The sequence below is a fragment of the Colletes latitarsis genome, chromosome 9 (genome assembly GCF_051014445.1).
Source record: "Colletes latitarsis isolate SP2378_abdomen chromosome 9, iyColLati1, whole genome shotgun sequence".
NCBI classification, from domain to species: domain Eukaryota; kingdom Metazoa; phylum Arthropoda; class Insecta; order Hymenoptera; family Colletidae; genus Colletes; species Colletes latitarsis.
Window position 1 is genome coordinate 17,195,678 of NC_135142.1, and position 15,875 is coordinate 17,211,552.

The following is a 15,875-nucleotide window of genomic DNA, read 5'->3' on the forward strand; positions in this document are numbered from 1 at the left end:
CTGTACAATCTTCCCGACTCTTTTTTCGTCGCCGTGGGCGCATGCATTACAGGCGAAAAAAGAAACGACTTTAACGTGACACAAAAACTGCCACCTTGTTTTCATCGTCGAACGAACCCGAGATTCGCATGCTTCGAATTATTTATGACGTTTTTTGGAAAACATTCCTTCACTATATTGAAATTATTTTTGTTTATTTTCATTGACAATGTTCTTGACTGCCCCTAAAGACACATTGAATATTGACTATTAAATATTAACACTTTCATTGTCACGTCACCTATATATGGGTGACAGGATTTACCATTATGATACTAGAAAAATTAATTCTCAAGCTAAGACGTTGAAAAAAATAAATTTGGACAGAATTTATGAATTTTAACAAGGTTACCAAAATAAGTACTGAAACAAAAGATTATGTAGCCTACAATGGTCTAAAATCAAAATTTTACTTTTGCAGAATATTAAACGGCTTTGATCTGACAGTGAACGCGTTAAAATCGTTTCATTCCGAACATTAAACAGATTAAATGCACAAAAATTCAATTGGTAAAACGTTTAGCCTGAATGCAGAACATTGAACTTTTGATAGTGCTCAGTTTCCAACTTTTCCGAGTTCATTTTAACAAGCAAGAATCAGTTCAAAGTACGCACATTACGACAACTGTGTAAAATTTACGAACTCTGAAGACAAAGACGCTAAAAAGAAGTTACTTTTGGACGGTCTTGCATGTAATCCGCGACAAAATCTCGCGGTCGTTGAGAGGAATTTCCCTGGAATATTAAATCAAAATTGCCCGACCCTTTCGCCGTAAATGTTTTCGCCGTGTAAATTTCGAGCCGCAATTCCATCAGAAATAATTAACATTAAAACATGCTGGCGTCGACGTCGAGGCCGATGCGAAACCACGAAATCCCAGACTTACCCCGGTATGGAGATTGATGAGGGAATGAGGAATTCCGGTTTCCGTCTGGAAAGCGGGCAACATCCGTTCACCAAGCTGAGCCGCCTTATCCCGGAACATCACGTCCCCGGTGAGAGCGTAACAGGCTAGCAGGCTTCCCATGAAACGAATGTTTGTCTCGAAGAGAGATATCTCGGAATTCTGGAAAAAAGGAGAAAAAAATTATTGCGTTAATCCTCATTCATCTTCGTCACTCGGAGTGAAGTTAATTATGCTGGCCGCTATCAGCGACGAAAATACAGCTGTACAGATGCAAATTAAATGTATCTATATCGCCTTACAACGTTTCATATTATTTCGATACTTTGAAATTGTTTCAATGCTTATATTTAAGATATTCAAGAGGTCAGGGTAGCTCAACGTATTGCAACAGCCTCTAAAGATTATTTTTAAATAAATGTTATTTATGTTAAAGATATCATGATTAAACTTTATAGTATCCTTTCTTTAATGAAGTATTAATAATATTTTACAGTAATACGTCAGCGTCGAAAAATCCATATACATGATAAAACATTACTGAAAAACATTAACAAAGAGAGAGGGATCTGAGTTGCAGCGCACACCTGAGTCCGGGACCGGTTTTATGTGCGATGCAGCATGGATTTGCGAAGTCAGTTATTGTGATTGTCTTTTTGTACGTTCGTATACTTTTACCTTGTTTGTTGTACTAACTCACGTTGCTTACATTTCGTTCGGCCATCTCTTTGAAAACAATCTGTACGTGATATTGGACATTCTGCTGAGTTCGTTCAGCTTCCAACTTCAGTATTTGCCTTTGTAATTAAAAAACTACATATTTTATATGTGGGTTTATCAAATTTTATTAATAAGTAAACCATTTTCATACTGTATTTACGATTCTTATTTTAATTTCAAACAGGAATTTCATCGAACAAGTAAAATTATGCAATATAGTATTTCTCAAACTAATTCCTTAGTTTGTTTTACATTTGTCATACAAATAATTCCTCGCTATTTTTAAACATCTTAAATATTGTACGTGCAGTTTGTGAAGGGTGTTCGGCCACCCCTGGAAAAAATTGTAATGGAAGATTCTAGAGGCCAAAATAGGACAAAAATCAAAAATACCAATTTGTTGATGGAGGCTTCGTTAAAAAATTATTAACGTTTAAAGTTCCGCCCGTACTGAATTTTTTTCTCGAATATACGCAGGATTTCAGCGGTATATCAATTCATCAAAACTGGTTGTAATTGATCCCCGCAATTGAAAATAATTTTTCCAGAGCGATTTGAAATTTCTTTTTTCGTCGAAAAATTTAAGCATCTACCACCCGTCGATTTTTCTTAAAAATTCGTTTTTGATTTTTAGTCACTTTGTTTGATGCTCTACAGAAAAGTTTTTTAATACTTTTTTGTAGGTATCCATAAACTCTACTTTCTCCCAAAATGTCAATCCAAGGAACAATTTTTCGAATATTCTTGGAATGTCTGCATATTCTGCACGAAAATAGGCGTCGTTTGCATTTTGGAATTTTAAAATCCTTCAATCCGTTCAGAAGTTATGATGTTTTAAAGATTCGTATGAAATTTCAGGGTAGCATTTCTGGCCTAACATTATATTTTCAGTAAAGAATTTTTTTTTCAAAAGTGGGCAGGATTTTGGGGGTATGTCTATTTACTAAAAACGATTGTAATTAACTATTCTAGCAAAAAATAATTGTTTTAGAACGATTTGAAATTTTTTTTTTACCCAAAAATGTCTGCACTTACTCTAATTTTTTTCTCGAAAGTGCGTAAGATTCTGGGGGTATGTGTATTCACTAAAAATGATTGTAATTGACTCCCGCAACCGAAAATAATTTTTTCATAACGATTTGAAAAATTTTTTAATTTAATTTTTTAATAATTTTTCAACGAAGCATGAGTCAAGAAATTGATATTCTTGATTTTAGTCTTATTTTTGCCTCTAGAATCTCCTATAAAAATTTTTCCGAGGGCTTGCCGAACACCCTGTAGAAGCTCTTAAATTATTGGACTCTTCCGCGAGCAAAACGACGTATAAACATGTAATATTTTAATTATATACAGCGGTGCTCGCGCACGTCTAGGAATACACGCGACATGCAAATACATAAAAATTCTAGTACGATTCTTTATAAAGTTCCGGAACATTTACAAGTTGGACGCGGAAGTTTTAGCATTTGGTAAAACTTTTCTACTGTAATTCCCTGTCATATGAAACCGACGTTATCTCTTACTGCTTCCTCCTGCAGCCGCTATTTTTACTTCGCAACAATTTATGAAGCGTATCGTGACTCTGATGAGCAACTCTGTAAAGTGTATTACGTGCGTGAGATCTTCGAATCTCGTTGCGTACTGACACGCCTTTGCGGGAATGTAACGTCGTTAATTGCATACTTGACGTCGAGGTATTAAGTTTAATTGCAGCGAATAGTCGATAATTTCTCTTCCGTCGTTCCTCTGACAAGCGTCCAACTTGCGATTACTTTCCCAGACACTCGTATCCTCGGAATTATATTCTGTAACGCTTGAGCGCATCGAAATGATTTCTGAACTTTTTAGAAGGTGTCTTCTAAAACAAAAAATATTTCTTCGCTCCGGATAAGCGACAGACCAGGTTACGATTGAAACAAATTCGTGTCGAACGTGCCACATGCGCATATCTTATTTCATATTTTATTTTTCGTTTATTAAATGAGATTTTGTCAACGATACACGCGTTCTGGAGTAAATAGAAGAACAATCCGACATATAAAAATTAACAATAATTTTTAAATTTATCATTGGAAGAAGCATTGCTCGCCTCGAGGGAACGATATTTGTTACGAGTCAAGATCAGCGTTTCTCGTACGAATAAACTGTCACACGTCGTGGGATCAAAAGTTCCGGTTTGGCCATGAAATTTGTCCACAGACCGTTGCGCGATCAATCCGAGCGAAAGGAGCTTTCCTCCCGCAACGTTCGCGCGGACAAACAAACTCGCAACAGCGCCAGGAATTTCCGGCTACATTTTTCTGAGGGGATAATGAAGAAACCAGCGTGCGGTGATGGAGTTTACAAATTGGAGAAGCATGCATGCTTTTTCCAACGCTTGCTGCCGCGTTACGCAGGGCACGTTTTGCAATACGTTCCGCGAGAAAAGTGGAAGGTCGGAGATGCATCTCAATTTGCACTATGCCGAAGTATTTACTTCGAGAGGAATTTTAAAGATCGTCAGAGAGAGAAACATCTAGTTGGATATTACACTATGTCCTCTTTACTCTTTTTGCAAACTGCATGCGACCTCAATTTTTCCTCGAAATACTCTTACTAAACGTACCATAAAACGGTTTCTTACCACTTCGTTCAAAACTTTTTCTTTTTTTGTTTTTTCGATTCAACGTTACTTATTGGCCAAACTAATATTTTACACTGTTTGTTACATTCCGAGAATGAATATTACAATGCACAACCATTCAAAAATTATTTTGTTACGCATTCGATTGCAACGTAAAACAGTTACGTGCTTGCTTATCAGCGAATGTCGGTGCGTCAGGATTGTGAGACAATGCGAACCTCGATCAAAATGTTAAGATTATGCGCCTGTTCTTCGAGTCTATGTACGTAGCCGCGTCGCGACGTCGCATCGTTGCACTGCGAAAGACCTAACACGCAGAAATACAACTCAGTGCTCGAATAATGCTCCCTCTCGGGACGCGATAAACTTGCGAGATTTAAAGTTCACGGTAACTTGTATTCCAGGCGTCTGGAAGGCAACGGAAAATTTGGCGATTAAGTTTCCAGGGTATTTAACGAGCTAAGATTATTATTAGTTTATAAAGTTATTAGAAACGACGGTGTCTCAAGCTCGTTTTAGTTTGGCTTCCTGCTCGTGTTTCCTTGTTTGGTTCGAACTTGATACTGTTTGGTCGTCCTGACGGTTTTTATCGGTTGATATTAGGATGGAAACCAAACATCGCTGTTTTTAATCTTCATCAACCTTCTACCTAATTTGATCACTATAAAATACGTAAATATATAGAATAACTAAGGATTCTTTTTTTTTAAATTGATAGACTTACTTAGGTGGTTAAACGTTTCTTATCGATGTTCTCTGCTGCGTGAACGACGTATCCGTGCGTGAAATCGCGTTTGAGATTTCTGCAACAGGCTACAATCAACACAGCATAGGTGCTGGTTAGCCAGAACACGAAGATCGCAGCGGCAACAGACGAAGGGATAATAGTGCGTCGTGCTTGCAACGTGAAGATTTCTATTATTCTTATTTTCGACAAGCAAAATGTGACTAATAGACATTTATGACTGGACGGTCCGATGAAAGCTTCGAGACACGACGAATCGAACTCGTATTTAAGAAAATCATCGAATTTAAGTGAATTTACTAATTAAATAGCGGTCTTAGGGGTACTAGGTTGTAAGCACAAAGCCTCGAATGTTTGTGAATGTTTAGAGGGCTTTAAGCCATATTATAGAATGGCTTTAATAATCCATTTGCGTTTTGCATTTTGCGATTCGAACGATTAACAGGTGGATCGAACGTACAAGCATGAGAGCCACTGCATTTCTCGTGCATCGTTGCACTTTCGAAACATCAGAAGTGGCGTTAGGGAACGAAATGTGCGTAAGGCGATCATAAATAGCTCGGTGCAATTTACTGCGTGGCCCATAAGCCATGGACCCCGACAGAGAAATTGCGAAATACGGCCGGCTCCACCTGTCGTAATCGCGGCAGTTTATCCTAATACGCGAGATACTGTGGATAGAGGTGTGGTATCAAGGAGAAAGACGTAATCGCTTTGGTAACAGGTACGTGGCCCTGGCAATGATTCCAGTGATCGAAACATTCAATTCTGTGATATACGTGCCTTGGCGCGTAATCGATGCAATCAAAACGATATCCATGTTACTCTGTGCTCGTGAACAGTGTTATTTATACGTTATGCTTCGTGCAAGGATGTTGCATTATTAACGATACCACGGCGAAGAAAGCTTTGTGTGTTCGGGGCCCGTCCGGTCCAAGCCCTCCATCATTTAGCGTTTACTCGATTATTTTAGAACTGATATATAGTACAATTTTAAATCGTACTGCAAATTCCGTAACGTGTACTTATGCTTATAGTAGCTCGAAAGGTGCGCAAAATTTACAAGTCATTCATATCATTAATACCATTGAGTTACTGCGCCTAAAGTTTCTGTATGTAATTAATTTGCAATTTAGAAATTGGACTCTTTCTTCAGAATGCGAGCTGCTTCTTCAAAGTAGCCGAGGGACCAAAGAAACATCGTCGATGCGTTAAAACATGGAAACGAGGCGTAATGAGACCCACGTTCGTGCGATGATTGGAAGAAAACCGAGGAAGAAATGATAGGCCGACGCCGCTATCAGCTCTACAATTATTAACGACCGCTAGTCGAACGATCGTTCTCGCAAGATGTAATCACGGGACATGAAGTAACAGCGCTGCTGCCACAAAGAAACCCCCAATTAAATGCAAGGGAACAAGGGAATAATAACGCCGGGGTTGCACGCGGCTGGTCGACCAGTGGGGGCACGGTGGCTGGTAAGTATTTATAAATTGATCGGAAGGAAAAAAGAAAGTTAAAAAAATCTTGGTTTATGAGATCGTTAAGTTAAAAGGACTCGACGTCTGTCGGATGTTGGTGCACGTCGCTATACTTCCCGGCTCGGCAGGTGTACCGGATTAACTCGTTTACTTAGGACCTAATAGCGCAACCTTCTTATTAAGTCCTGTAACTTCGTTAAAAGCTGCTCTCCTTGGCGGCCTCTAACCCGATTTCTCGCCCCGAAGAACCTTGGGATTTCGATTTTATAATTCATCAATTTTTTTTTGTTCCCTCGAAGTCTTCGAATATATTTATTTATCGAACAATTCTACTAACGAAACGAGTTTGATACTTTGCCCCTCTCCACAGCATTATAATATCGTTTACGAATTCACCCGATTCCTTTCTACGTCGACAGTTGTCGCTGACAGGAAACATTTCGATCTTTGTAACGTAGGAACTTTTAATTAAAATGTCACGGTCCACACTAATTCGATAACAATCGAGGCTTGAGTTCAACGAATTGCGACGCTTCGATAAATTGCTCCGAGAGCCGGTTACGAGCTTTCAAAATAAATATTCTATTTCCCGAGAGTCGATTGCATCTACGGTCAAGGAATTATTTTGGGAAGTAAGTGCGTTTTTCGTGTTCGTCTTCAAAGCCCGTGTCATATCTTCCCCGATATTTTAAACGGCTGTCAGCAACGATCACGACCAGTTCGTTGGGAAATCACCGCGGCGCTTATGAAGCCAGGTAAGTTTTAACGAAGACGTCATAATTCACGCGGATCCGTTGATATCTTGCTCGCATGTGCACGCGATGCGATCAGGGTTGTTGCGTCCATCAGTGGGGCGGGAAGGTTCTCGATAGACGCTGTTTTGCATGCGAGCTTTCTCGTCGCGTGTTATGGATTCGATTAAATTGATATATTCAATACGGCCAGGGCTAAATGATTTGGATATTTCTGGACTAAATATCCTAATTGTATACTACACGAAAAAATATTTGAAAATGAAAATCACGCTTCAAACACCGCTTAAAGAAAACTTATTTTGTGAGCATCTAGGTATTTTAGGTATTTGGTAGCATGAATTTCAAAGGTTGATTACTTTTGGACTTTAATTAGAACACTGGCACCGACGTGTATTTTTAATAAAATATAGGCACTTCCGTCAATACTTGACGGACGTCGTAACACTGTCAGAAGCACGAAATTAAAATTTTAATAAGCAGATACCATTCCTCTTCTAGGAGATTTCCGACGAATTTCCGTAATTGAACCTTGACATTTGAATATCTACTAATTGTAAGGTTGATATGATATCTACGCAACTACGGTGCAACTACGCATTCGTCCCTGTTATTAACGATTATTTCTGTACCATTTTATTTCTTGTATATCAGAGACAAGTTTACATTTTATTCGATCTGTCCAAGAATTATTCTTGGAACGAGGTCGTGACTATTTCGGAACGACTACTTAAATGAATCAAAGTAATGGTTACACGAGCATGACTCATGCACGAAAATTTTGAAGAAAAGGCATTGAACTGCTTCTTTCCTTGAAATTATAATAATTCTAAGAGTCACCTAGGTTTTATAACGTAGTCGATTAGTGATTTCTACTTGGAATTATTCGATCAATCGTATCCACAATTCTATTTAACGCCTCCACAATTTTGTTCTGATAGGAACAGATTAATAACTCTTGTACTTCGATGAAAAATAATCAGGTTTACGCGAGAATGGAAACGAAGAAAGCAAAGAGAAAACAAAACTCGTGAAAGTTAATCCCGTTATCGCCGCGTTCTCTGTTTTTGTAAATCTTCGCAGTCGCATGAACAGACGAGGCTCGCGGGTGGTTTCACTTTACAGCAACGCTTTTAATACTACTTCTTATGGCGTGGTTCGTAACGCGATACACATTGTAAAGCGCATATAGAACGCGCTATCGTATTGTTCGTTCCACTTTTAAGTGCACCGCCACGAGAACTTACTCGAACTCCTTTCATTTGTACGAGATACGACGTACTCGCCAATTCCGAGGGTTGGTCAAAGTTATAGTTTTGGAAAACCATGACCTGTACGTTCGAAGAAAATATTAGATAATAAAACACGTGACTTTCGGATAAAATTGTTAATAATAGCGACCATATAAGGGAAGAAAGACTTTTCTACGTTTACTAACTTTATCGATTTCAGTAGTTTAATTGGCTATTGTCTCCAAAACTACTGATTGCTTACCATATTGGTATCTCAGTTCAGTGAGCCACTTGACTCAGTTTAATGAGTCAATTGGTTATTCGATAGTCAACAATGGTTGGATTTTGGATTATGGTCATAGATGGTCAACAATGAGGTTGACATGAAGGAAATGTCAAGAGGTAGGACCAATGAAATACATTCACTATTGTAGGATTTATGGTCGTTTGAAAACTGGGCTATTTTTATGAGATTAAAGAATAACTTTTCCAACATTCTTACAATTTCTAAATATTATTCACTAAAATACTATTAAATAAAATATTATTAAATAAATTTTTATATATAAGCATGAAAAATAAATAGACCAAAAATAAGTGTAATTAACCCCCGCGGCTAAAAGTAATTTTTTCAGAATGATTCGAAATTTTTTAATTTCGTCGAAACAATTTGCATCTACCCTCTGTTTTTGATTTTTAATAAATTTGTTATTTGTTGAATTACAATGAAATGTGTTCACTATTGCAGAAGACCATTAGAATCAACTACTTCTTCATTGAATCCTTGAAGCTTTACGAAGCGCCAGAATTCATATACAAGAGAAGGGGAGGGGCTAGTTTTCCTTAGGCAGCTGACTGCCGTCTGATAATAGTGGATTGCCTTTTTCAATACCTCCCATAGTCAAGTCAGCTGTCTGCCCATCAATATTAATTCAGTGAATAATTTCTCAACTGAGCGTCATCCGTGAGAAGAAGACCTCCGAATTTTCAGGTCGGTATGGTAGTCAGAGTCAGCCAGGAAAATCCATAAGGTGTAAGGTTTACTCGAATACCTAGTCTGTGGTGTGACACCACCATAAAATAGTCTATCCTATATTTCGTCTGTGATATTATGATTTTGATCAAGTTCGAAGATGCGGTCCAATCGGTATCATCGATTTTCAGCAGTTCCTTAGTCCGTTGTTCCGGTTATTTGGCGCAGCCTTGTCGTTGGATTTCCCTTCTGCATTACCAACCACGTTCACGGGCAGTAAAACAGGATTGTGATGATTATTACGCTCTTCGTTTCGGCGCGCAGAAATGCATCGCATGGATGGGAATTGTGCGGAAAAAGAAAGCCTGGATGCGGGAGGCGGAAGAAACCAAGTCGATGGTTAGGAGACCGTGGAGGGCTGCTTAAAGAGAATCACGACGATGGGGTGGATCAGGTGCCGACTCGAGTTAAAATTGGTCCTTGGCCAATATTGTACTCGAGAATGTGAGATCCTACAGCACCTTTACTATGAAATACGTGACGAGGCCCTTAATGATTCATGGATACCAGAACGAACCGGGACTTCGACGACAATCCTGATACTTTCAAGGAATCGATCACAAACGCGGTTACTTTACGCGAAATCATATCAACCACGAAAGTAATAATTTAAAGAACAATGTCGAACTTGACGCACACTGGTCATATCTTAACTTTCTATATCACATTTAACTAAAGGCAAGGTTGCAAAGTCCTTATGGAAATTTATTGGGGTGCGTTGGGAAATTTTATTTCACGTGACTTTTGAGGTAGCTGTTGCTTACATTCAATCGCAGTAAAATTAATTAAATTTCAATTTCAGTAGAGGCTTTTCGTCCAACGCCATAATAAGAAGTCGAACCCATCTGACGAGGCTCGCCAAATACACCCAATTTTTTTGACATTAATCCAACAATTTTTGCCGATCGTGCGATCTACCGTATTCAATCTTTTCCATTAAAAAAAAAATTTCGTCTCACTTTTCGCCCGAGGCCAGGAGCGTCCAGCGTAAGTAACGACGGTTAGACGAGGGTGGTTTACGCGAATATGATTACCAGGTGAGATTGTTCGCGAAACAGGCAACGATTCCGTACTACGGGAACCGGTCGCGTGTTTTCGAGCCACTTGTAAGAGTGTGCTACGGTTGTACAACCTGGAGATAGTCACGGAAGCACTTTCGTGAGTAACAGGTTTCGACGCGCGTTTCGTATGCTCTACTTTCGTCCCGTTCCACCAACGCGGTGTTCTTCGTTTTCGGGATGGAAATTGTTCGCAGGAAAATGAGTTCCGCGTCGTATAGCGACACACCTGTGCTTTTTACGTCGAAGAAGAGCCAGCAAGCGTCGTGCTGGAGCGTCATGGGACTCGGTGCCCAGAGCATCGTTCCTTAGGTTCTCGCGATACCAACCCGAGTTAATGCGAACGAGACAATGGGACAGGCACGTAACGATTTTTTTGGACGGTTTTCGTGAAACGGCTGTGACGGTAGCCAATATCCATTTCTGGAAGAGGAAAAGCGTACCAAGGCCTTTTAGCTTCCATTTTTTCTTTCTTTTTTTTTTAGGTAAACGTCAAATTGCGGTACGGTCATGAAAACAATGTATGATCAGCGGTGTACGCGCAGTCCTGTTCTATAACCTTTTCGTTGCCTTTGGTTCATTTCCACGTTCCATTAGAGTAAAAGCTTCCATTTTTGCTGCTGAAACACTGAGACGTATCATTTTTTACTGCCTCCGTGCTCTTGCGTGATTTTAAGTGAATTCTCTGAAACTCGGAACAAATAAAATTGTGACGGTGCAAGGTGCGATGCATTAACGCATTCAGACTTGAATCACAATAATTTACGACAAAGAACAGCGATGACTATCGCAAAAAATATAGAAAGCGAGTTTCTTTTCTACTAGTGATAGTATTAAATACAACGAGGACTCCAATTGTTTGTATTTTAAAAATGATCGAATCGCGATTTGTAAAAGTTTACTAAAGGAGCCAGATTCTTGCAATTTATACTGTCCTGAGCTTCGGTCGCAAATAGCGTCCTTCTGGAAAATTGTTTCGACGGCTCACCAGCATTGCAGTTGGCGTTATTAGGGGCCTAAGAAGTCTATAGTGTAGCGCCCAGTGGCGTTCAACAGTGTCCAGTAGCCATCTCCAAATGAGACTGGCTGCAATGCTGGCACAGCGTTGTAGTCAGTTTCCAAATGTCATGGCTTACAGTTGGAAGCCTGGAACCGAGGTATTTAAGTGCAAGAACTCGAGTCGTGAAACCTTCAAGGATCTCATTCAGCGACGCTAACGCTCCTTATTTTCTCTAAATAGGGACGCGGAGCATCCTAAACACTCGGCAAAATTAATAGCCCAATTAACACGACGAAAGCTTTCAACGATTTCTTTGGTGGGCAAAGAGAACAATCCTCGTTTCAAGTCTGCACTAAGCACTTCGATTTCTCAAATTGATTACAGCGAAGAAACTTGTTTGTATTTTCGGTTACATCTTTATCAGATAGCTTTCCATCGATTCGTGAGGCTTTCCCGATGAAAACGAGTCCAAATACGACCTAATTCCGACAATTTTTAATCACAGGCTACTCAGGTTACTTCTTAAAAGTTTGCAACTATACATAATTAAAAATAGGGTTACAAGTAGAAGTTGTCAGACATTATATGTTGAAAAGAGTGGCTGCACGATGGCTAGCGTAGAACGGGAACGAGTCCCTCTCTCGGAGTCAGTCCGTTCGAGAACGCAATGCGAAATGTAAGACATACTATATAATTTTCAATTTTATAGTGGAATAATATACAGGGTGTTCGGCTACACCTGGGAAAAATTTTAATGTGAAATTCTAGAGGTCAAAATGAGACGAAAATCAAGAATATCAATTTCTTGATTCAGGCTTCGTTAAAAAGTTATTAACAAAATTAAATTAAAAAATTTCAAATCATTTTGGAGAAATTAGTTTCAGCTGCGGGGGTCAATCACAATCATGTTTGGAGAACAGACATACCCCCGAAATCCTACCCACTTTAAAGAAAAAAATTCATTATCGAAAATACAATGCCTGACCATATATGCCTGATTCCCCTGAAATTTCATGCACATCTTTAAAACATCATAACTCCTGAACGGATTGGAGGATTTTAATGTTCCAAAATGCAAACAACGTGTATTTTGATGCTGAATGTGTAGACATTCCAAGAATATTCGAAGAGTGGTTCCTTGGCCGTGTAATGTAAGAAAACCCCATAAAAGTGGTCCAATTTTCAAACGGCCATATCTCCTACAATAGTGGATATATTGGATTGAAATTTTGGGAGAAAGTAGAGTTTATAGATACCTTTAAAAAAGTGTTATAAAATTTTTTTGTAGAACGTCAAACAAAGTGACTAAAAATAAAAAACGAATTTCTAAGAATAATCGACGGGGAATAGGTGCCTAAATTTTTCGGGGAAAAAAAAATTTCAGATCGTTCAGGAAAAATTATTTTCTGTTGTGGGAGTCAAGTATAATCACTTTTGGTCAATACACATATCCCCAAAATCCTAACCATTTTCGAGAAAAAAATTCGACTAGCTATTGAAATTTTTCGACAAAATTAAAAAATTTCAAATCGTTCTGGACAAATTATGTTCGGTTGAGGGGGTCAATTACTATCATTTTTGGTGAATACACATACTCCCAAATTCCTATGTACTTTGGAGGAAAAAATTCTTTACCGAAAATATACTGTGCGGCCAGAAATGTTTCCTCAAAATTTCATGCGTATGTTTAAAAAATCATAACTTCTGGACGGATTGAAAGATTTTAATGATTCAAAATTCAAACAATGCATATTAATGGAGCTCTAGAGCCCCAGAAAAGTGGGCCGAAAAAATACATTGTATGTAAGGTCTACTTGTATACCCCGTCTCTGGTGAGAACTGCTATCGCACGCACACAGCTATACGCAGATTTGTGTTCTACAGGCGGAACTATAAACGTTAATAACTTTTTAATGAAGACTCAATCAACAAATTAATATTCTTGATTTTCGTCTTATTTTGACCTCTAGAATCTCTTATTAAAATTGTTCCCAGGGATTCCTAACACCCTGTTTGTTTTGGTTTACAGACTTTCATCAACGACTGAAATTCTTTTCCATTCCTTGTAAAAACTATTCGCATCAGGGTAGAAGTGTTACTCATCCGAGCAGTTTTTAATCAAGAATTCTCGGAAATACTGATCAGGGTAAGCCCTTTGGCCACGGAAATGCGATAAAGCAGAAACACGAGTCACCTTTGTCAATGGAAAAACGGTTTTACCTACGCAACGATTTCCTCTAACGTGTCATTAACGGAAAGAGTCGACGATGTATAAAGTAATTTTCTGTTACGGATCTGTGACCGCGAGCGTCGTAAGTACACGCTCGGGGCGTTAATGTTCTTGGGGATGTGGTATAGAAAGGGCAGCGGAATAGACACATTATGTGAAACTTCGGATAAGGAGCCGAACTCGGTAGCGCTTCGAAGGTATCGTTACGCGTACAGAAATACGTGTGAGGCCATTTCTCGTCCTTTGGGTTTTTCCAAGCCTCTCACAGACGGGCCGTGTGATTTCTCATAATCGCGAACTCGATCGCGGTTGCGGGCTCATTGGTCGATTATCGACTAGATGCTTCACGCTTGGCTTCACGCGAATGGCTTCTCCGTTCCGTCGTCGACGATCAGTCGAGTTTGACGGACGACTTCCTTGTAATTTTGTGGTAATAAAACATGTAATACAACATGGTATTCAGAATTTTTGGCCTTTCAAATTTTGCTATGTAGTCTATTTTTATTTGTCACGACGGTCTCGAAGACGATAAATTTATTTATAAATTTGTATGCGCTTTATATTTTAAGTACAAATCTAACTGGTATTTGTCAAGAGTATGTTTTATACTTAGGAGTAAGGGAAAATTTGCTTCACGATTCCCAAAGGCCTATTAGAGTTAACAAAAATGGAATTTTGTTCCTGCAGAGTACCTCCAATAGCGACGATCGCGAAGCAATGCTGTTAGCTTCGAGAATTCCTGTCAGCGAAGTTCATTTCTATTCAACGGCTGGAAAACATTTGTGTTTCGAATCCAAGAAAACCACCGATCGTTACCTTCTCCATAAGCTGGATATTCCCGCATTTCTGGAATTAGTTTTAGTAGAGACAACGCTCGAAATTGTTTCTGAACGGCAATCGAGGACCACTCGAAACCGTGATGTAGTTAATTAATTCGTAAATCTCTCTGTAAGAGTAATTCAAAACTGCAAACCATGTCCAGTATTTATTGGAGAATCACTTTTTCGAAGTGTAAACAAATACTTGTATAACGAAACGAAAATTACGATGACGATACTTGTCGAATATCATAGAAGCAGATATAACAATAGTATAATTGTGCACTTTAGTTATTGCAGGTAAAACTAATATCATTAATAGATAGAGGTTTGTTTATCTACGTTATAAGCAAACATTTAAAACACTTGGAACTACAAATCAGATTTAAAAAAATATATAAAACTAGAGGCCAAAATACACCTTGTCCTCCGTGTAAACATTTACGCAGAATATTCTTTTCAGAAATTAAAAAGAAACAGTCGATAAGTGTTTGATTCGCAAATTTCATCCATCGAATTAAATCCAGTATGTAATGAGAAGTGGATCAACGTCGATTCTTCTAAGATTAACCTTTGTTTATTTCAACTTTTCACCTTTGGACTGTCAATGTCATGTTCTCGTGAAGAGTGGCGGAAAGTAAGTGGCAGGAATTGTAATTTAAATGCAATTTATGCTGTTACTGGAATAGAGCCAATGCCAGGGGTGCATAATAACTGAATCGCAGTCGCTAATAGATGTTTGTTTTTATTTCACGCCCCTGACTGCCGTGTACTCTTAGGTAACAGTTTTGTGTGATCAACGTTCCTTTCTTATTCACATAAAATATTTCATGATCACATAATATAACATTATGTGATTATGAAATATTTTGTATATCATTACGTATTTTCTTTTACCAAAGAATATTCTTCGTACGATGGAATAAAAATACCTCCAAGCGTAATAGTTACATTCTTCAAAATTTTAATCATGATGTTCGATAATAAATTTGTTCAGTCAGATTCCGTACCACTATGAAATTGTAGCTGTGAATTTTACACGTAAAAGTTATTTGATATTTTCTGTTACATTTATAGTAATTTAGAACGCAAATAATTAATACGGCATAAACGAGTGTGTAATTTTCAAATATTCGAACGATTTCATAAGGAAATTTTATATCATCGTACACAATATGACAAATCAGAAATATAAATAAATATCTGGTAATCTTTTGATTCCTTCAGGATATCTATAT

The 15,875-nt window shown here is 38.4% G+C and overlaps 1 protein-coding gene across 3 annotated transcripts in view; it reads right to left on the reverse strand.

Moving 5' to 3' along the window:
- Positions 1–15,875, reverse strand: part of LOC143345741 (mannosyl-oligosaccharide 1,2-alpha-mannosidase IA-like) — an 831,836-nt gene that overhangs the window by 16,233 nt on the left and 799,728 nt on the right. For all 3 annotated transcript variants that reach the window (XM_076773117.1, XM_076773119.1, XM_076773118.1), the window contains one exon: positions 927–1,106. In XM_076773117.1, the coding sequence (XP_076629232.1) occupies positions 927–1,106 (180 nt within the window). The remainder of the gene's footprint in view (positions 1–926; positions 1,107–15,875) is intronic.